The sequence below is a fragment of the Ascaphus truei genome, chromosome 2, assembly GCF_040206685.1.
Source record: "Ascaphus truei isolate aAscTru1 chromosome 2, aAscTru1.hap1, whole genome shotgun sequence".
Taxonomy (NCBI): Eukaryota; Metazoa; Chordata; class Amphibia; order Anura; family Ascaphidae; genus Ascaphus; species Ascaphus truei.
The window spans coordinates 146,326,999-146,350,868 of NC_134484.1; the positions used below are offsets into that span (position 1 = coordinate 146,326,999).

The window sequence follows — 23,870 nt, forward strand, 5'->3', positions numbered from 1 at the left end:
TCCAAATAGAAGCAATGTAAAATGAGTTCCAGTAAGTAGATGGATGGCACACTCTCACGATAATAAGCCCAGATGTATTGCTGATCAGTTGAAAACGCTAATAGCGCTCCTGTCAGCTGGACGCCTCATATCTGTGAGCAGTGAAAGCCAGGATATATGCAAATGCTAAAGGGAGTATCTTACCGGTCGTCGTCAAGGTCTGCATATGTCAGGGAGAGCACCCTTGCGATGTTCTGCGGATGTATTTCCCAGCACGACCGGGGTAAATGAGCCACTGTACCTTTCTCCAGGAGGAAATGAACCGGCAAACAGGAACCTCAGATCTCAATCAAATGGTGCAATGTTCCAAAAAAGAACAGGCAGGGAACAGCTGATCACGTCTCACGAGTCCTCCAGTAGCGCAGCTTCCAACGCAATGACGCACTCTACGTGTTTCGTCAGTTACTCAACAGACTTCGTCGGGAGATATTTAGGATTGTCATTTCAACCTTCAGTTCTGTTTTATCATGTACTGATTCTTTATTAAATTGTTACTATATTATATTTATCTCAGGAGTGTGCGCTTACAGTTTTTTGTTTTCACATGTGGTTTAGGATCTATTTAGTCCTTGTTGAGCTGAATGAGTTGGATACGAAAATCAATCTTATTAAGAATTAGATTTTACAGATACCCTGCTTAGATGAACTACCCCAACTCTCTAAGGATCTAAATTCCAAACTGAGGAAACTTGAAAGTAGTATTATGATTATTAAAAATAAGAAATTCCTCAGAGACAAGTAGGATTATGCATTAACCCAACAAAGGTCCTGGGATAAAATACCAATAAGTAACGAAGCTGAACATGAAAGGAAAAATGTAGAGATTCCACAGACACCACATTTACTTGTTAGGCCTGATCAAGGTTTGGTTACCACACAACAAAAAGATAGTATACCAGATAGACAGAGAGATCAAGGTAAGTAGAAGATTGGTAGAATGGCAAGATCCAAAAAATGAGCACCAGTCAACTCACCAGGTAAGTAGAAAAATAAAGTTTTATTGGTTTACATATTAAAAACAAAAAACACTAAGGACAGGATAGGACAATTCTCCCACGCGTTTCAGGCTATGCAGCCCTTTCTCAAGGAGTGTAATAGGGGCAGTGTGGCAAAGAGTTTAAATAGCCCCTCCTCTGAACTCAAACACACCTGATGAACATACAGGTGATTGTAACTTGTTATGGTGCCAATTACATATGTATATGTCTCTGTGTTGATGGCAACCCTATCAGTCAATTGAACATGATTAGGTGCCTGTTGTTTATAAGTATATAGTTATACAAAGGGGAAATATATGAGGAATAGCAAATCTCTAGCTATTAACCTCAAAAGAATTGTTTTCTCTTTGAAATAAAATGACAAAGATTGCCCCTTGTATTATAACCATCTCAAACCAATTGTGTGAGTCTAAGACATCATATATCAAACAAATCGTATAGAAATAGAAATATCTGATTATCTAAATATATATAATAACTTAGATATTAAACAATTGTGTTGGAGTGATTAAATACTATTGGAGATGTAAAGGTATCGTATTCACTGCCTCACACTCCCCACCAGTTCTCTATTAGTGTCCACCTTTCCCCTTCCAGATTTCTCTCGTTATTACTATTGTGACACCAGAGTATATATCAGTTTCTCACCTGCTTCATGCTGCGGATGCCAACATTAAGGATCCACATTATATACAAATGGACATTATTCACGACTTATTGTGGGATTTCTCATTGTGTTTTGTGAGTTCCCATTGCTATTTTTGGAGCTGAATGTAGGTTTTTCATTTTCCATCAGACAGAGAGATCAAGATAGAATCCCAAGGAGATATCCTCTGAAAAAACATCATAATTTCTTCCAATGTGAACATAGTGGATATACACCTAAACAACAAGATAGGAGGAATGGACATAGACCCACTTGGGGTAATGGAGCCAATACAAATGGAAATTGGCACCATGGAAAAAAACATAAGAACAATCATTAACGGGGATATCAACCCCATGATCAGGGAGATATCAAACACAACAACATCAACAACCAAAAAAGAACCCCAATCCACAGCATCCTAGGACAATTGAACCAATCCCTCTCCAAAACCAATTTGCTCCACTGTTAACTGTCCAAAAAAAGGGTGATAGCGATGATTTTTTAGCCAGGCTGGAGAAGAAGCGGCAACTAAAATTAACATGGGATCCCAATCACTTACCCCCCTTAGGCCGAGTCCATAGAAAGGACAGGCCGCGCTGAGCCGTGCGGACGCTCAGCGCTGAGCCCCTGCATCCTCAATGAGGATGCCTTGAGAGGGGGCTCACGCGAGCGTCCGCAGGCATGCTGAGGCTTTGGGATTTTCAGCCGACAGCCAAGCTGTTTATCAGCGCGCTGTCGGCTAAAAACATCCAATCAGCCTGAAGCAGCGTCAACGTCACGGCGCCGTGACGTTGATGTCAGTTCGTCGCAGGCGATTGGCCCAGCGACGTCACTGCCCCGCCTCCAACCACCTCCCTTCGCGCACGCCTCAGCGTCAGCGCGGCTCGGAACTCCTCACCCCTCTAAGGCCCCAGCCTTAGAACAACGGAATCCACTAGTAGGAAAAAGACAGGATTCAGGAGAGGAAAGCGAGGGGGAAGAGGAAGAGATAAATCTGTCCAAAAAAGTAACCCAGATAATGCAACACTAATTTCAAATGGCATATTTAACCTTTCCTCTCTCAGTAGATATTCCACTAATGGGAGTATTGAGCAAAGGTTTATCCTTTGCTCCAACGAGTAGAGTGGATTCTTTTGAATTATATGTAGATTTACAACGATTCATTAGAAAATTTACTTTGGGTAGACATTTCATTCGTGATTGATCAACAACGGAATATTATGCCAATCCATCTGTGGATTTCCTTACTATTAACAAACAGGCGGCCATTGTTGACCTAATGAGTCTAGCAGATGAGGGAGGTGTAGATCCTAATGAAGATCTACCAATTATACATCCTCTTACAAACCTAAGTCTGTGTTCTACCCTTATCACTCAAGGGGTCACCACATTGAAATATTTAACAAACTGGTTGAGAAGGATTTCTATGATCTTGGCACTAAGGGTGTTTTGAAAACTAATACTAATAACACCCTTACTCCAGTGGAGAAAAAAAGCCCTAAAAAATCTCCAATCCAATAATAACATTATCATCCGTGAAGCGGACAAAGGAGGCGGTATAGTGCTTCAAGACAGGGTGGATTACTGTGGAGAAGCTGATAGGTTACTATCAGACCCTCTGTCTTATTGTAAATTGGATAAGAATCCCACTGCAGAATACCTGGTGGATCTGAGGTTGATGTTGAGTGAAGCAAGAGCTGCAGGTGTCCTCGCCACTCCAGTTTAATTTTCTTTGTCGTTCAGCTCCCACCATCCCAATTCTTTACCACTTACCTAAAATACACGAATTTCTAACTAACCCACTGGGGCACCCTATCATTTCAGGTATTGATTCACTCACTGCCAGTCTTTCCCAATATGTTGACCACTTTCTACAACCACTAGTTTCCACACTTCCTTCTCACTTATTGGATACTACCTCTGTTCTCACATTATTTCAAGACTTTGTTTGGCAAGACACTTATAAGTTAGCCACATTAGATGTTCAGGTACTGTACACTAGTTTTCCACACCAGGGAGGTCTTCACGCTGTAGATCACTATTTGGCATTGCACGGCACTCTTCCTTACTCACAACACCCGTTTATTCACAAATTCATTCACTTCATTCTAACCCACAATTATTTTTTATTTAATCAACAATTTTATCTACAACTTTGTGGGACAGCTATGGGTACACGGTTTGCTCCATCTTTCGCTAACCTCTATATGGAGTGGTGGGTGTCTTGGAACATATGGGGACTCGATGTGTCTCCCCCACAGCTCAAGCTGTGGAGGAGATACATCGATGACATTTTGGTGGTCTGGGATGGTGATGACGCCACATTCCAGGCCTTTGTGGATACCATAAACAGAAATGACCTTAACCTCAGATTCACCTGTGGGATCAGTGGGGGAAAAAAATCCATTTTTTAGATCTAACCATCTATGTTGATGAAGGTAAAATCCAAACCAAAACCTTTTTCAAAAGCACATTCCGTTCAGCCAATTTTTTGCACATTAGGCGCAATTGTGGCGATGATAACATCTTTCAAGAACAATCCCTACTATTAATTGTGAGATTTAAACAGAAGGGGTATGACAAACAGCTTGTTGGTGCTTTTGAAAGGGCCTCAAAAATGAAGAGAAAAACTTTATTGAACAAAAAAAATATAAAAAACAGATTAGAAAGGGGCTATCTGGTCTACCCCGATCAGTGGGGCCTGACATCAATTCTGCATTTCCTATAGGGGGTATTGTCAATATCGAAGAAAAAAAGAAAGATAAAAGAGATACCCCTTACTTTTTTACCAGATTTAATCATTCTCATTCCTCCATTAAAGGAATTTTACACAAGCATTGGCACATTTTGTACATGGATCCCCTTTTATCAAAATTTTTACCAAAAAAACCACGTGTGGTCTTCAAAAAGGCATCCACGATTAAAACCATTCTGGCGCATAGCCTTTTAAAAAGCACGGAACATGCCTCTAAAAAAGACCTCAGGGATACTTTGGGAATCATAGATAATCACAGATGTGCCAAATGCAAAATTTGCCCTAAAATGATGCTGACGAAATCTATTAAATCTTTTGTTACTGGGGTAGAATATCCTGTAAAGCAATACATTGATTGTCTGTCCACATATGTAATCTACATCTTACAATGAAGCTGTGGATTGCAATATGTGGGCAGAACCAAGAGGCAATTTAACATCAGGATAACGGAACACCTCAGGAACATTTTGAATATTCCTAAATTGGAAAAATCGCTCAAACCATTTATTTGAGAGATTATCAGGACTGTAAAACAGAGGGAATCAAATATATGGGGATTGAGAGAGTTATTGACTCCATCCGGCAGGGGATAAGGATCTCTCTATCGCCAAAAAAGAACAGTCCTGGATTTTTACATTACAAAGCAGATCCCCAGGGGGATTAAACGATTATATTGAACTAACCCCGTTTCTGAAATAGTCATGTAATATTTATATATTTTTTTTAGCCAATGCATATCTGTTTTAATATTGACTCTTTTCTTTTATGTTTATGTTATTGTTGTTATTTGTACTGTATAGCCATGTATATTTTTTGTTACTGTTGCAGCCTTATCAGTCATTCAATATATTATTCACCAGTGAATCTGGTCATTTTATTTTATACATTTTCCTATTATAATATAATTAATATATTTGTGTATTAAATATGTTGTGTATATATATAACAAAAACAAATCAGCGCTAGGACTATCACTAAGTGATGAAATAATAAGTGATAGATAAATTTAATATTTGTGTAATTAGAATATCAGGCACTGGTCAAGGAGAAATAGGAAACTAAGATGCAGCTCTAAAGAGATATGCCTATCCTAGAAAATCAAGAAAAGAAAATAGCGCAATCCTATATAGCTGTTAAAAATAAGGAAAACATTTTTTTAAGGAAAATTTTTAAGTGCTTTATCATCTACAAGTGCTACTCCCTCACAATAGATCTATTGGACACTTTTTGGACACAGTTTTTCGACATATATTTTTCCTCTATTCTTTTATCCCATTTGTATTGACTTATTATTTATTTATGCTTATTTTGTGTTTGTTATATCTGTTTATCCAGCAACCAAGCTTTTTTTTGCCTTTATTAAATTTTTCCTTCTTTTAACAGCTATATAGGTTTGCGCTTTTTTCTTTTCATATATATATATATATATATATATGCAAATATAGCTGTATGCTCATCTGCATGTCTTAGGCAGGTCTGCAACCCCGCCTTTCCCCATTATCACCCAGCATACAGCACTTCCACTGCAGCAAGGGATTCTGGGAAATGACATGCAAATGAGCACACAGTGTCACTTTTTGCCTCAATAACCATTTTTAACATGGTTCCCTATAGGCTTAAGCTTGCTGCATGGTCACAGCTTTGAGCACAGCCAGGGTTAAGGTGCATACCCAGAAAACCACCCACAGACAGCTGTTTCGACCTTGATGGGTCTCATCAGTGTGGGGTTGATTTTACTGGGATGCAAGAGAGGCTTATGGGATAGGCCAAACCAGAATACTGAGTTAAGTTATGGTGAGTAAAAAAAGTGACAAAAACCCTCCACAGGAAAGCAAATATGCAAATATAGCTGTATGCTCATCTGCATGTCTTAGGCAGGTCTGCAACCCCGCCTTTCCCCATTATCACCCAGCATACAGCACTTCCACTGCAGCAAGGGATTCTGGGAAATGACATGCAAATGAGCACACAGTGTCACTTTTTGCCTCAATAACCATTTTTAACATGGTTCCCTATATATATATATATATATATATATATATATGTGTGTGTGTGTTCGCCTACATGGACATATATATATATATATATATATATTATTTTCTTGATTATGTTTTTAAGCTTACAAGCACCTCCACCCCCCCCCCCTTTTTTTTCCCCATCCTTGGGAATTCCACTAAGGGGTTAATTCTTCCTTATGTTGCCTTGCAATTAACCTATGGGCGGGCACCAGAGGGCTATTTAATGACTGATTTGGTAGTAGACTCTATGCCACCTGACGAAGCGCTGTATTGAGTGAAACTAGTAGTGGGTTTACTACTGAGTGTCCACCTGTGAGACTGTCTTTTAGAGTTGCCTATATTCCTGTATGAAGTCGACCTAGGTGTTATTTACACCATTATTAGCCGTGCATGAGAATTTTCCAACTCTTACCTTGCACTGGTAATCCGGAGGCCTGCACACATCACTGTGTCTACAGCACAGACCTGGAAGCGGGAGGAAGAGAGGCGGCGAGACGCGGAACAGCTACTGCTCCCAGCGCGCGGGAGCATTCGTCTCAACGGCTGCTAACTCACCCTGCAGAGAGGAACACTTTGTGCTACACTTCAGGATAGTGGAACTCCTAAGCGGTCCCGCATGACATCATTTGTTGGAAGTATTTTTACGCTGTAAGTGGAATTACCTGGATTTTACACCTACAATTTACAATATATCCTTTTTTACCCCAGCGCGCTTTGTGAATCTCTTTGTGTATCTCTTTGTGTGACTGTTTCTACCTATGAGTGATCCGGCGGTGACTCATTGTGGAGGGCGGGTTACCTCCACGCATTTCAGCAGCAAGGGGCTAAAGGATTACCTATAAAAGGTTTTCAAAGGAGCAAGAGCGCAAACTACATATTTTCTTAGTCGTTATTGAGCAGCCTTCCATTGGTTTATATATTTTAGCATACATCTTAATCTCTACATGCATTAGGCCTGGGACATAGTGCCCAAAACAGTGCGGAGGCGCGCTGAGGCTCAGGGAAAGCGGCCGTCCGTGGATGTGTCGGGGGCGGGCCAGTGACATCACGGAGCTGGTTCGCCCTCATTGGGCGAACCGCTCACGTGACCGGCCCTGCACTCCGAGCCCCTGCTAAAGCCGCTCTCATTGCGGCTGCAGGGGCTCAGTGCCGAGCAGCAGCGCGCATAAGCGCTGACCATGTCCGAGGCCTTAGCCTTCATTTTTTATTTATTTATATTTCCTTTACTAAGCGCTGGTTAATATCTCTCTCTCTCTCTCTTTCTCTCTCTCTCTCTCTACACAAATATGTAGCGCTTAAGATAGAATATAAGTGAATTAACTGTGCAATACTAGGTAGATTCAATTAACAAAAAAAAATAGTAATATAATAAAAAATATAACTACTCTACACTTAATTAAATATAAATAAACCAGGCAATAGAAAAAATGGTATATTAAACCCAAAAAGAGAAGGAAAAAAACAGAGAATAATATTGTGAATGTGAAAAAGTCACGAGACGCGACGAAACGCGTAGGGACGTGGTGACGTCATCACGTGCAGGCATGTGTACAAGGAGTTCCTGGTCCTGAAGCAAGCCAGTCAGCTGATTTTCACACTTGCTGACATCCGATCCAAAACGGAGGGGAAAAATAGAGCTCGAGAGGCACTGCAAGACGCTGCGGGGTGACGCCAGCTTGTGGCAGGAGCTGCATGCCGTTAATACTGATCAGGTGCACCCCATACATCCCAGAATTCTCCACCCCTCCTGATGACTCCCTATAGAGATTTCTCTCCCGTGTGTGTTCTTTTAGAATCCTGTGAGTGCAATTCCTTGGGACTGCTGTGTTTATTAAATGCAACCTTATTTTATACAGTTACATGCTATGGAGCCTGCGCTTCTTTTCGTCGTCGTTGTCGTGTCTGTGTGTGTGTGTGTGTATATATATTATATATAAGACAGGCAGACAATATGGTGTCTATATTGTTCAGGCTTAAAATTGTCCTATCTTCAGTTCCTTGACATGAATGTGTTATTACTTCTGTTTGATACAGTATTACCAAATCCAGTAATACTTCTCTTGGTTAGTCCCTTAATAATTTGAGTTGTAAATACTTTTTTTTAGCACCCCCAAAAACCTGTTTCCTTTAGTTGTAATGCTAATCTCCTTGCACCAGCCTATGTCTGGATAATTAAAATCACCCATTACGCAAACATGGCCTTGTTTTTATGTCTTTTCCATTTGCAAAAATTGTTTGAGGAAACCAATCTAGGATATCTGGTGATTTATAGCATATCCCTACAAACATTTTTCTTTGTACTTAGTCACAAAGTCTCTACATTTTCATCAATCCCTTCATAAACCCCTTCCCTGATAATAGCCTTTATATACGGTTTAACATATAAACACTTCTATACACCACCTTCTATCTGCTCAATCCCTCTGGGCAGTTAATTTAAAGGGTTATTCCCTTTTTTCAGTCATGAGTTTCATCGCACCATGTTTCAGTAATGCCCATGATATCATACTGCTCCCTTGCAGCTATTAATTAAATCACCCCCATTATATCTGTCAGGCTTCTTGCATTAGCAAACATGCATTTAAGGCTGCGAACCCACTGCGGCCACGGGCCACCAGCTCCTTTCCTCCAGTCTGGAGGTCCCCACTGGCTCCTTCAGACGTGGCTGACTGCGTGCTGTGACGCGTCAGCCGGCCGATGCTGCAAGCTTCTTGTGATCAGAAGCGCTGACGCGTCACGTAGTGCAGCAGTCAGCCAATGAGGAGGGAAGGGAGGCGGCTACCCTGTCTGTGCAGCCGTGCATAGCGCCGCCCCCCCCCCCTTCTCTGTTGCCCGTATCGCAGGCTGCCTGCCTGCTCCGGGACGGGGGGAGAGGAGGGGGGCTCCGGGAGGGGGGGGAAAGAGGGACCGAAAGGTTGGGGGGGGGGGGGGGGGGGGGAACAGCACGAGAGCCTCCCACTCAAACCACGCCCCCCACCCCGCTCAAACCACGGTCCCAGCTCCCGCTCCCTACAGACCGCAGGGAGCGGTCAATTGCAGGGGCTGAGGGGCTGCTGTAGGGCTGCTGTGGGGCTGCTGTGGAGCTGTGGGGCGGCTGTGGAGCTGAGGGGCTGCTGTGGGGCGGCTGAGGGGCTGCTGTGGGGCGGCTGAGGGGCTGCTGAGGGGCGGCTGAGGGGCTGCTGAGGGGCGGCTGAGGGGCGGCTGTGGAACCGAGGGGCTGCTGTGAGGCGGCTGAGGGGCTGCTGTGGAGCTGAGGGGCTCCTGTGGAGCTGTGGAGCTGCTCTGGGGCGGCTGAGGGGCTGCTGTGGGGCGGCTGAGGGGCTGCTGTGGGGCGGCTAAGGGGCTACTGTGGAGCTGTGGAGCTGCTGTGGAGCTGAGGGGCTGCTGTGGAGCTGAGGGGCTGCTGTGGAGCTGAGGGGCTGCTGTGGGGCGGCTGAGGAGCTGCTGTGGGGCGGCTGAGGGGCTGTGTGATGGTCCCGCCCCCTCACGTCATGGCCACGCCCCCCCACCCATTTTGATCACGCCCCCTCTCCCTACAGATCGCATATCGCGGTCTGTGTCTGTCAGCGCGCCGCCTGTCTGCAGTGCGGGCGCGCTGACTGAGGGAGCGGGGCCTTAGCCTAAGGTTGTTACTAGTCTGTGCTTATCTTATCTGCTCCTGCCTTTCTCTTCCCATTGATTTTAGTCTTTAGAAGTTTAGTATTATCTGTATTTAATATGGGGGTATCCCTGTTTGCCAAACTACCACTTGCCTCCCATTCTCCCTCCATGACCCCTTGCTATTTCCCCATTCCTATCTATTCTGTCCAGTCCATTACCTCTTTCTTGTCCCTCCCCCTGCCTCCTTCGTTTAAAATCTCCTCCAAGAGAAATACAGGTATTTTTCAGTCAACCATTAAAGTATTTGTACAGAAACACCCAATTCCAGATGCTCAGAGCATTTCATTTAAAGAATGTAAAACAACGTAGTTTTCTTTTATTGTGGTACAAATAAGCTTTGTTTGACACATGAACTTCATTAAAAAAAAATTGCACCTGCTTTCTTTCCTTCACGGCAAAAGAAAGAAATTCTATGTTATGTACCAAACACGCATTTCTTGCTTTTAAAGTTGATATTGATCTATAGATCATATTTCAACAGGTTTTTTCTGAGCTTTTGAGAAGCATTTTTGTGCATGGAACAATTGTCAATACGACAAAGTTTTCTGCATGGTTGTTGTGTTCACAAAGAGAGTTAAACCCGAAGGTGGAAAAGGCTAATTTAAAGCAGCAGTCCCACTAATCACCGTTTAATTTGCCTTTTTGTTTTTTTTTCTTTAGGAGATATAGTTGTTTGAAAGATTAGGTGTCCGGGAGGTTAAAACGAAGATCTCCCAAGAACTTATTGCAGTCTAAAGGTTACTATGTCAACATTTGTAAGAAGCGCAGGACATGCTCAAGGGCCAAACATTGTAGGTATTAACCTCCATATAGACTTATATATACTACATAAGTAGTCTACGATTTCTTGACTTGGTTGTTTGGTGCTTTATGGCAGCTGGGTCCTCCTCCTGCCCCTGGGTCCGGGACACTTGTCCACACTTTACTCCCTATCAGGGCCACTGAAAGCGAGAAACAGATGGGCTGCTAGAGCCAGTTCAGCATCCCTTCCTGTTTGCAGTGCTGGAGGAACCTCATGCTTCCCTCGTTCACAGTAACAGGAGGTGCTGGGCTCTGCCCTAGTGCCCTGTGCTTGCACACAAGAATTAAGTGACTGAGAGGCCTGGTGCTCTAAATTAGGGGTGCGCAACCTGGGGGCACGAAATTTTCAAGGGAGGGGGGCGGCACTTGCAGAGGCCCCACGCTCTTCCCCAAACCATTTAAATTAAATGCCGGGGGAGCGCACAAGGCCTCTGTAAATTCCCTGAACTTGCCATGGCAATGCGGCGTTAAGTGAAGCCATGGGGTCACATGACGTCCGTCAGAAACGCCAGAGACAAGGTAAGGGGGGGATGTGCAGGCAGAGGGGCGCAGATGAAAAAGTTTGCGCACCACTGTTCTAGATTAGTCTCCATCCCTCCCCGTCCAGTCCCAACAACTGACTGGGAAATTGTGCCGCGAGTGAAAGTAGCCAGGACTGGGGCAGTTATTAGGTGCACTTGCATATTCAGGGGGTGTGAGGCCTCTCGTTCATCATGATCTCCTCCTCACGGTCACCCTGTAAAGTCAGTCAATCATAAATCACCAAGCATTAGCTGCCTGCAGTAGTTTGCCTTGGGCAAATAAGCAGGCCGGCTGACTCCTATTTTCTTCAATAGACACACCCCAGTATCACCCACTACCAACTCGAACAGACTATTTGTATATTGCTCTAGATTGGTTAAGCAAACATAAAATTTCAACGATACAAAATTACCAGAGGCTCCTTGTGCAGTTAGCAAGGGCAACAAAAGTAGCAGTACTGTGGTTCATGCAATGCTGATAGGGAAAGCACCCGCTCTCAGCTCGTGAGTGCAGGCAGTTCACGTCTCAGTAGTTTGCAGTGTAGACCAGCTGATCCACCCCACGTCTGGCTCCACTCACCAGCGGATAGGGAATGCACCCGCTCCCGGCTAACTGCCCTCAGCTTGTACAGGTCAGGGAAGGCACCCGCTCCCAGTATGATGTTTCCAGTGGTCACGTGGCTTCACAATAAAGCTGCAGACATAGAACACTGCACTGCTCCGCCCAATCTTTGTATGAATAAGTGCAAAAAAGCACAAAAAAGGGGAATTTAGTATAAAAAGTACTAAATAGCACGATATATATGTAAAGTAAAAATTGAATAAAAAACACACAATCTATTTCCTATCCAACGCGTTTCGTATCATAAAAGATACTTCATCAGCCCCTGCCTGCACTGACGAGTTGAGAGCGGGTGTTTCCCCTATAAGCAGTGCCTTACACACAAGACTGCTACTTTTCTTGCCTTTGCCAACAGCTGCATTCACAACGCACAAGGAGCCTCTGGTAACTTTGTATCGTTTTAATTTTATGTTTGCTTAGCAATCTAGTGTTTTTTATAGCACTTATTTGTGTTTCTTTAATTACATATAAAATATTTTTCTATTTTGGAACATGTTTTTTGCGCTGGAATCTTTTTCTTTAAATTTGCACTATTCAATGTTTTGAGCCATCTTAATATACCTGCTGCATTTTCCATGATCGTAGTTACTCATTTATATCTTCATTTTTCTATCACTTTGAGCATCTGGCTGTGGTAGTTTAACAAAGCTGATTAGGAGCGCAATACACTACCTTTTTTCTTCACTACTCCTTGTATATTGCCCTGTCTATAAATATTTTCTTCTCAAAAGCTTGTCGAATACTTGCAAATCTTGACTAAAGTTTTGCATATCTAACTGGACCAGTTTATGAAATGTGGACCCACAAGATGCATGTAACCGGCGCCAACACTCTGATACTGCAGCCGTTGAAAGAGTACAGGCGGACCTCGGTTATCCGCCAGAATCCGTACCGCAAACCACCATCAGATGGTGGGTCCAATGTTAATCCACAGCAGATAATGCGTTCTGATGTCGGATAATGCGTTCAGCGGAATGCATTATCTGGTGTCGGATAATCCGTTCGATGGATAACAGACCGTCGGCTTGCAAGCGCCACCTGTACTGTGACGGTTCTGATAGGTATCTCCCAAGGCCTCTATTCTACAAGTACATATTGCCAGAAAGCTTCTAAAATGTAAAGCCGTCCTCACTCTTAAATACTTACTCATGATGGAAGCCAATGTCATGATTGCCAACAATGACCATCAGTTCAGTGTGTGGAGGATGTCTGAACATGCTCTGGAAACGTGCAACATCTTCAGCCCAAGCCTGAGGAAACAGTGACAATATGCTTTGTGATGGAGTCAAACACTCTATAGAACCAAGCATGTATTAATACAGATTAAACCCATTACTGCCAGACCTCTGACTGCACCCTTTCCCAGTACCATGGAGATACAAGATTTACTGGACTGCATTCAGTTAAATGAGTGGAAGAATGAAGAAGATGGACATAATATGCTTCAAGACAGTAAGTTTGGGCCCTTTAGGGATCATGAATTTGTGCATACTGTCAATATTGCTTTCAACGCAAATGGAATTCCAGCTTGGCTGTTTGATGTACTGACTGACACATACGATTTCTGAAATGGGGTATTTTTATACATCTAGCCCATATAATTTATTTTAAAAAAATATATATGTCATTTTTATACTGTAGGAGATGATTGCATTAAATGTTTTATTGTTATAAAACACGTATGGGTTCTTTAAAAGTAAGATGGTTACAATTATTCATTTTTGTTCTAAAGAATTCCTAGTTACCTCCCACGGAATCCAAAAGTTCCAAAAGAACAGATGGAGACAACCACTGCTATATGGAGTCATCTCTGCCAAATTCTCATCTCTTTTCCCAATTTTCCATTTCCAGGCAAATCGACATTTTAAATTAGAGGAGAAATACTGAAAGTACCCCGTTTTCACAGAGAAACTGAAAAGTAAATTTAATTGATCCAGGATTAAATAACAGACGACAGAGAAGCCCAATGCTACATTCAACATGACAGAAATACACAGTATTTTACTGTGTATTTCTGTTAGGTTGGATGTAGCATTGGGCTTCTCTGTCGTCTGTTGTATACATATGCCATGCTCAATAGCACTCCATTTTGACACATACACATATATATATTTTGTGGGGGCTCAGGGATTTCCAAAAAGAGCTTGCTGGGGTTCTGTGTTTTGTTAACCCATTCTCAGCTGTTCCAGCTGATGGAGGTTAGTGGCTCCTCCTTCCCAGGTTTTAAGCCCGCCCCTCCCCACTTCCCTAGTTTGCAAGTTCCTCATTCTGCTGGATATAGACCCACTGTGGTATTTCTCCCTCCTAATAGAGGTAAATGATAATTTTAATCCTAATAGAGGTATATTAGTATTTTATCTGGTAGTGTTAGGACTTGCGAACAGGTGTCTGCCTTGACGTGGCTCGCAAGCTTACAACGCTTTGGCCAAAGGGTTAAACTAAATGACCCTATTTCAAGAGAATATATAAGTATGTTACTGTGTATTTCTGTCATGTTGGATGTAGCATTGGGCTTCTCTGTCGTCTGTTGTATACATATGCCACGCTCAATAGCACTCCATTTTGACATTATATATATATATATATATATATATATATATATATATATGCAAATATAGCTGTATGCTCATCTGCATGTCTTAGGCAGGTCTGCAACCCCACCTTTCCCCATTATCACCAAGCATACAGCACTTCCACTGCAGCAAGGGATTCTGGGAAATGACATGCAAATGAGCACACAGTGTCACTTTTTGCCTCAATAACCATTTTTAACATGGTTCCCTATAGGCTTAAGCTTGCTGCATGGTCACAGCTTTGAGCACAGCCAGGGTTAAGGTGCATACCCAGAAAACCACCCACAGACAGCTGTTTCGACCTTGATGGGTCTCATCAGTGTGGGGTTGATTTTACTGGGAATGCAAGAGAGGCTTATGGGATAGGCTAAACCATAATACTGAGTTAATTTATGGTGAGTATAAAAAGTGACAAAAACCCTCCACAGGAAAGCAAATATGCAAATATAGCTGTATGCTCATCTGCATGTCTTAGGCAGGTCTGCAACCCCACCTTTCCCCATTATCACCAAGCATACAGCACTTCCACTGCAGCAAGGGATTCTGGGAAATGACATGCAAATGAGCACACAGTGTCACTTTTTGCCTCAATAACCATTTTTAACATGGTTCCCTATAGGCTTAAGCTTGCTGCATGGTCACAGCTTTGATATATATATATATTGTGGGGGCTCAGGGGTTTCCAAAAAGAGCTTGCTGGGGTTCTGTGTTTTGTTAATCCAGGATTAAATACCAAGGGCATTCTACTCGGTCCAAGCAAAATAACTGTAGTGAAATTTCCTGTAATTTCTATCCACAGAAAAAAAAGTCAATTAATCAATCCAAATAGAGGAGTTCAGTCTGTAACATCAAGGTGGTACTAGGGTTGAGCGATAACCAAAATGTTTCGCAAAAAAATATATTTTTGGTTTAAAACAAAGAAACAAATTAAAAAAAAAGAAGCTAAAACCCACAAGTGTTTGGTTCTTTTATTGTAAACCGTAATGAATTAAAAAAAACAATTCATAATAAATGTAAATAAATACATTTTGAAGTTTCTTTAATAATAAAATGATGAGGATACTTGGTTATAGTAGTTTGAGCTCGACAGGGAGGGATGACTGAGTGACATCATTCAACCGGCTCTCCTTAGTCTATCAGCTGCCATTGAGCAGTGGCCCTTATGTCTCACTCCCAAACAATTGGTGGGAAGGAAGGCAGTGAGTGGGAGAAAGAGCCACAGCTCAGTGACAGATCAGGACAGCATGTGCCGGGTGCCTCAGGGCTGACTGGGGAGGGAGTCAGTACAATGGCTATTTTGTGCCAACTTGAGTGCTACTATAAAGATATGAACATCCAATATGACATATTATATAATCATTAAAAAACGTGGCCAAATGATATGAAGCCTACTGCCACATCAAGGTTAGACCCTTTCCGCAGATTTCTACCAATTTTATATTGTGTCCTTTGAAAATTAATAAAGCCCCCCAATGGTCACTGCTGGCTCGCACCCTGCATACTGGCACTGCTCAATGACAGCTAGGTCAGCATATACAAGCACTGACCAATTTAACCATACAGTGCCCAAAAAGAGCTGGGGAAATGATCACATGTGCCAATGCTTGTCTGCCAGAAACTATAGAAGTCAGTTTGTTTGTTTGTCTGTGTGTCTGTCTCAGTCAGTGAGTCTATGTTGTGATGTATCAGGGGTGTGGAACCCTCGGAGGTAACATGGAACCCCTAAAAACAACAAGAGACTGAAATAAGTTAAATTGATAGTACCTTAGTGTGTGTATTAAACACTAACACAAAAGGCAAAACAAAAAAAAGATACCCACAAAGCGCTACATACAAAAGCAATTGGTAGGAAAAGACAAGAGAGCAGGTGGCAAGAAGAGCACAGGGAAACACAAGGCAAAACAAAAAAGGTACCAGAAAAGTCTGCAGAGCTAGATGCAAGTATTGGTAGCCAGGGACTTACATAAGTGCAGAGGGCAAGAGAATGGAAGAAAACAACTAGCAGGTTGGGGGGGGGGGCGGGGGGGGGGGGTTTATATACCCTAAGCCATGCTGTCCGCTGGCCCCATGGGAGATTCTAGTTCCTATCAGCCGTGGGCCAGAACTTGACTCTTCTGGTCCTACAGGTCTACGGTGAGTATTGCGGCAGGGAATCTTGGAAGGTGTGTGTATCTGTCACAATAGCAGTCTGTGTCTGTCAGTCTATCTGTGACTGTTGGAGCCTTAAGAGGGGAGACCGCCGGAAGACTGTGGTGGAAACGGTGACGGAGTCAATGTAAGGAGCCAGGAAGTGGCCTGAGTTTATGGCAGGTGTCCGTGGAAGTAGGGGAAGGAAGGGGCCGGTCAGCAGAATGAGAGGGGAAAACCACATGCTGCAGCAGGAGGGAAGGGTGGGGGGGGGGGAGGGAAATGGGGCCTCCATGTGTCCAATAAACTGTGGCTCCCACTGCAGCAGACTCTGAATCAGGCGGCAGACTTGATGCATCAGGCGGTGGGGGAAAGGGGCCTTGATGGAGCAGGTAGAGGGGGAAAAGGGCCTTGATGCAGTGGGTAGGGGAGAAAAGGGCCTTGATGCAGCAGGAGTGGGACAAAGAGGCCTTGATGCAGTGGGTAGGGGAGAAAAGGTCCTTGATGCAGTGGGTAGGGGAGAAAAGGGCCTTGATGCAGCAGGGGTGGGGACAAAGAGGCCTTGATGCAGCAGAGGAGTTTTTAAATGGGCAACAAGGTGTGGGGGGGGGAGGTACCTTCGCACTTTGGGTGTAGTGGGGGCTTCATTCATCAGTCAGAGGGAGCTCTGCACCCATTACTTGCTTTTGTCTCTGCACAGAGACCACATGGCACAGCACTTCCTCCCTCCCTGCCCTGCTTAGGAAGTAAGAGAGATCCAACTCTCTATGAGCTGTGGGACCGGGCTGATAATAATACTGCAGTAATGAAACATTTCACAAATCGCCATACAATTTTTATTTTATTTATTTCTATCATACCTGTATATTGCACAATGCTAAGCGGTACTTTTTAAAATGATTGCCCTACTTATGAAATTGTTATATTTTACAATTGCTTTTGGGGTATGATGTACGTTATAATCATGAACATCTATATTTATTTATTTGGGCGCTGTTCACCATGGGGCGGTTCTGGAAAAAGCTCTCCTTCCTGCTCTATTGACCTTAAAAGTGAGGCTCAATCAGTTGAGGGGCGATGGCAGATCTGAGAGCCCGATTGGGGATGTTACTGATTAGACAGGTCCGAAGGTAGGGGGTGAAGCTAGTCCATTGAGAGCCTTAAAGGTGAGGGTCACAATCTTAAAATTAACCCTTTTCTCAGGGACTGGGAGCCTTTGCAGATCTTGCAACACTGGTGAGATGTGGTTTCTCCTTGCGTGCTATAAGATGGACTGTGGCGTTTTGCACCAACTGCAGGGCTTTGATATTATGTTTTTGGAGACATCAGCAGAGAATTTGCAACCTCCACTCTGGAGAGGACCATGGTCTGTGCTACTATCGGTAGATTGGTTTTCCAGAGAAACGTTTTCATTTGTCTCAGCCGATGGATTTGGAAGTAAGTTTTTCACAAAAGCTGTAATATGAGGCCGACAAAAAACAAAACAGAAGTATCCGGGCGGAGCACAGACACTCCGAGCGGACCAAGACATGCACTCAATGCTTGTGGGGGAAAGCAGATACTGTGTCTACAGCTGTTACACTGGAGAAAATTGGTGATTGAAAAACTGTCCTAGTAGTATTGTGAATTGGATGATATGATAATATTAAAATCAGGTTTAATGGATATATATTAAAAGATGAGGATCCGACAATGAGACTAATGAAATTATCTAAAAAATATATTAAAACTAGCAAAGCACTGTGGTGCTGTATGTCTATAACAGGCACTACCAATGTGTGCCAGTATATAGGGCAGTCATGCTAGCCCAAGGGGGCTACTGGTATGGTGACAAGCTAATACCAGCAGACATCCATAGAACCACAAACAAAAGTCAGTATATGACTAATCGGGACTGAAACATGGTATACATATTACACTCCGCCCACTAGACTCTTACCCTCAAAAACATATACACACAGAGGGGGAAGAGGGTGGGGAGCGAAGCAGCGTAGAGGTCCCTGTAGACTAGACTGTGCTGTCCCTGCGGGGGTGTCCGTGAACGCAGAGGCTATTCTCATGGACAGCAGTTGCACAGTGTGTCACTTCTGTGTGCTGACATTCAGTACAAATAGCACATAAGTTTGTGATAGCTAATTTGTATGATCTGATGTCTGAACAGGATTAGCATAAAGGAGCCATAGAATAACAGCGTATGACTGATGGGACCCGTGAATGGTGTCATAATGGCACATAAAGCTCCTCCCGCTTAAACTCTTTCCCTCGATAACATACCCCTACACACAGGGGGAGGGAGAGGGTGGGGGGCAGGCGTGAGTAGAGGTCCCTGTAGACGAGGCTGTGCTATGCCTGTGGGGTTAAACGAGAACCTGAGTACAGCTTTCCGTCGGTGTGTTGGGCCGCAGCTCCCAGCTATCCTTGCTGTTCGGTGGCAGTCCCGTCGGTATGGCTAGGCTGCTTGATGCGTGACATCATGGCGCTACCCTCTGACGCACGTTTGGTGAGGCTTCTTCCAGAGGGCGAGATCCTCCCATATTGCGGATGTCACTCTTTAAGTAGACAGTCGCTGAGTGGAGGAGGGAGCAGAAGGGGTGGAGCTAGTACTTGTGATGTGTTTTGATTGGACCGGTGCAGTGCTAGACAAATACATATGTACTGTCAGCAGGGGAAAAACGCAGCAAACACCTTGTGGGGTTGTAAATAAATCAAGCCCACTGGGCTGGCAATTGCTGAAGATTGTGCAACACTTAGGTTGCAATACAGGCATACCCCGCATTAACATACGCAATGGGATCGCAGCATGTATGTAAAGCGAAAATGTACTTAAAGTGAAGCACTACCTTTTTTCCACATATCAATGCATGTACTGTACTGCAATCATCATATAATTGCATAACTGATGTAAATAACGCATTTGTAACAGGCTCGATAGTCTTCTCACTTGCGCACAGCTTCGGTACAGGTAAGGAGCCGGTATTGCTGTTCAGGACGTGCTGACAGGCGCATGCGTGAGCTGCCGTTTGCCTATTGGGCGCTATGTCCTTACTCGCGAGTGTACTTAAAGTGAGTGTCCTTAAACCGAGGTATGTCTGTATAGGACTAGCCCTGGATAAATCACAGGGCATAACAACTCCATACCTTCTCATGTATAGTTACCTAGCTCAAAATTAAAACATCATTAAATGAGGATCCTACAAGTTGCTGACCTGATTGTTTGCCAAGATATTAGCCAATCGGCTGAATGAGTACATGGCGTATCTGGTGCACCACAATCAGGTGGGTTTTATCCCTACCAGACAAGCCGCAGATAATGTACGCTGCATTGTAGACTTGACGCACACAGCGACGCAGAGGGTACGCCACTCCTATGCCTTTCTCTAGACGTCGAAAAGGCTTTCGATCGACTCAACTGGGACTTCATATTCTCTGTCCTCAAACATATAGGTTTCGCAGGGCACTTCCTACAAGCGATCAGAGGCCTATATCAGCACCCCTCATCTAGAGTCAGACTCGCTGGTCTCGTCTCTAATAAGATATAGATAACTAATGGCACTAGGCAGGGATGCTCCCTGTCTCCTTTACTGTTTGCACTCTCCTTTGAGCCCTTGGCGGCCTCCATTAGACTGAACCCCAACATATCATGGATAATTATAGGGACTATTAACTATAAAATCTCGTTATTTGCGGATTACGTATTTTTGACCCGCTCACGCCCTCTGATCGCTCTCCCAAATATCTACCAATCTCTCAATGATTTCGGAAGTAGGTCGGGCTCCAAAATTAATCACACCAAATCTCTGACACTAGCGGTCAACTTGCCCAATGGCACAGTCAAGCTCCTAAAACTTAATTTCGATTTCGCATTGCAATCTCATTATACAGTATCCCCCATCTTGGAATCAACATTACTAAATCATATGACACTCTTTACAAATTCAACTACCCAAAACTCTTTAAAAACCTGAAGAAGGATCTAGAAACATGGGGTAAATATAACATATCATGGATCGGCAAGATTGCATCTATTAAAATGAATCTCCTTCCATGGACAATGTACTTTTTCCGCACTCTCCCTATTAAGATTCCGGTTAGAGATCTCGAAGAACTCCAATCCAGCATCATAAAATTTGTATGGAACAGGAAGTCTCCAGGAGATTACGGATCGGCCAATATGCTCCAGGACCCTTGGACTGAATTCCTGGTGGGCCTTGCCCACATACTTCTTGCCGCATCCGCAGGTGGCCAAGTATATTACTCCTGTGCTTTTGCGGTTTATGAAATGTTTCATTTGAAATATACGGGAGCTATCCCAATTTGCTAAATATTAACCATAGGTTAAATAAATCATGACACGGTGTAATATGTCATGTGTTGGTGTTCATCTGAGGTTGTATTTACCTAATTTTAAGACCTGCTAAGGAACAGATTATTGTTATTATGTCCTGATATGTAAAACCATAGAATTCAAAAAGGGTGTACTTTCTTTTTCACACCACTGTATATCTATATAAATATATTTATTAAAGTTATGGTGGGTAAAAAAAAGTGACAAAAACCCTCCACAGTATAGCATATAGCAACTGTAAATATTCCTGTATATTCATTTGCATGTCTTAGACTCTGTCTTTCACCATTATCGCCCAACACACAGCACTTCTCAAATGAGTAAATGTCAGTAAGCCAACCTCACACTGATGATACCCATCAAGGCTGAAACATGTCTGTGAGTGGGTTAACTGACTTTGCATCTCCCAAGTCCTTGCTTAAAAGCTGTGTTTAAAGCAGCATGCATTGGCTAAAGGGTTGTTAATGTAATGAGAGCTTGAGATAAAAGGTGGCACTGTGTGCTCATTTGCATGTCATTTCCCAGAATCCCTTGCTGCAGTGGAAGTGCTGTGTGCTGGGTGATAATGGGGAAAGACAGGGTTGCAGACCTGTGTAAGACATGCAAATGAATATACAGGAATATTTACAGTTGCTATATAAATATACATATATATCTATATAAATACACATATATATCTATATAAATATACAAACTGCGCTATATGATTGCACACACAGCTGCCTCTTACACATACAAATACTCTACGTAATTCCATCCCTATATACCAATAGGGACCACATAGTATCTACTCACACTTTTAGTAATGCAACATCCTCTGACATTTCCACACATACCCACAACCATTGGCATACACTCCCACTCCACACGCACCTTTTGTAAAGCGCTGTATACACTGTGGGCACTTTATAAATTTATATTTACACACACGCGCACACACACACACACACACACACATATTCAGGGACTATATAACACCTCAAGTCATAAATCGCATACTGCACAGGGGTGAGGGATAGGTTTCAGTCACAGATAACATTCCAAGGTGCACTGTTTTTAAGTTAAACCTTGCTTGCTTTATTCATTGTAACACCGCCAGAAGAGAGCAGTGTATCTCGAAAGCTCGCACAAAACATTTCGAGATAGAGAGATAGATATCTTTATCACATACCCACTATAATTACAAAACGCAGCCTGCCTCCTTGTAAGTGTGTATCTTGAATGAAATATTAATTAATTGGTAGAGCCTTTTAAGAAAGGTCTATGAATGCTTCAAACATTAAGACAATGATTTTTGGAGAACGTTCTGCTGTAGAACTTTTTACAGAATTTCTCAAATGTTATTGCAGACTTGGGGGCGGGGGGGGGACTGCACGTCAAATTTTGAAAAACGTAGCATTTGTAAAAAAAAAAAAAAAAAACGTGTCATGTAACTTTTCCCTAACGCTGCTGCTATTAATAGTCCCCACATAGTGATGCACTTGGAGGAAAGTTCCTTAATTCATTGACACGTGATGAAAATGATGCTCCAAATTTGCTGTGATACAATTATCTCACTTTGTCTTGGGAGTCCATCCTATCAATGGGAGCACAGCGATTTGGTTCATAAGGACATATCTCACCTTGGAGTTGCTCCACTTCCCCTCATCAAATAGGTCTCCTAAAATGAAGACAATATCAGGCTGCAGTAACCAGAGGGCACTCTGGTAGGATCTCTCCATTTGCCATTCCCTTCGAAATAAATAAAACAATGACATTCACCACAATAAGCATTGCATTCTTACGGCATCAACGCCTCTGCTAATCTGCTGCTCATGGTATTGATGACTTTAACCTAAGCTACGGTAGGCTCTGCTTACTTTTGACTCCTCGTGTTGACTATATTTATAGCAGGGGTGGGCAACTCCAGTCCTCAAGGGCCACCAAGAGATCAGGTTTTCAGGATATCCCTACTTCAGAAACAGATGGCTCAATATTCCACCCTATTTTCTTCGACTGAGCCACTGATTGAGCCACCTGTGCTGAAGCAGGGACATCCTGAAAACCATACCTGTTGGTGGCCCTTGAGGACAGGAGTTGCCCACGAGACAGACGTCCCCTTCAGGGATCCATTTAGATAATTTACACAGAAACACAGGAATCTCGGGAACCAGAATTCAATAGGATAACAGCTTGGAAAGGAAAAAAAAAAGAAATCTTATGCTCACATGGAGTTAAATCACACAGAATGGTGACAAACCATGTATTGCATTTAATCTGTTATAATTCCACTCTTTGACACTTGGCTGTGACCGTGGCAGCCCTGTTTCTTATGGAATGCCAAGTTGATCAAAGATAGCAGAGGTACCAGAAATTCCAACACACCAATTGTCCCGAGTTTCCAGCCTGATATTTTGCAATCTATATAGAGTGCACTAGTCATAAACCCTAGAACAGTGATGAGCATAAATCACTTTGGGCACCGACCGTTTCTTTTAAGGTTTCCATTTTGCTTTATAAATTGTGATGACGCGTTTACAACATTATGGAGAATTAGTCTCCAATACACATTTTATTTTCATCCATATGGTTATTCTTTCCATTAATATTGTACACTCGCTCTCTCTCCCTTGTACTTCCCCTAGACTAAGTTATATTCGGTAATTGAGATTTTGCCCATTTCTAGGTAATAATTTTTATGAAAGACCCAAAAACAAACAGAATAGAGAGAGTTCAGAGAGAATAGACAGATTACAGATGATTTGTAACAAGTCTACCAAAAT

General features: G+C 43.0%; 1 protein-coding gene across 1 annotated transcript in view; it reads right to left on the reverse strand.

The window, feature by feature from the left end:
- Positions 1-23,870, reverse strand: part of MPPE1 (metallophosphoesterase 1) — a 55,352-nt gene that overhangs the window by 20,327 nt on the left and 11,155 nt on the right. The window contains exons 3-4 of the mRNA XM_075585387.1: positions 22,731-22,839; positions 13,210-13,313 (exon numbers count right to left, since the gene is read on the reverse strand). Of these exons, the coding sequence (XP_075441502.1) occupies positions 13,210-13,313; positions 22,731-22,839 (213 nt within the window). The remainder of the gene's footprint in view (positions 1-13,209; positions 13,314-22,730; positions 22,840-23,870) is intronic.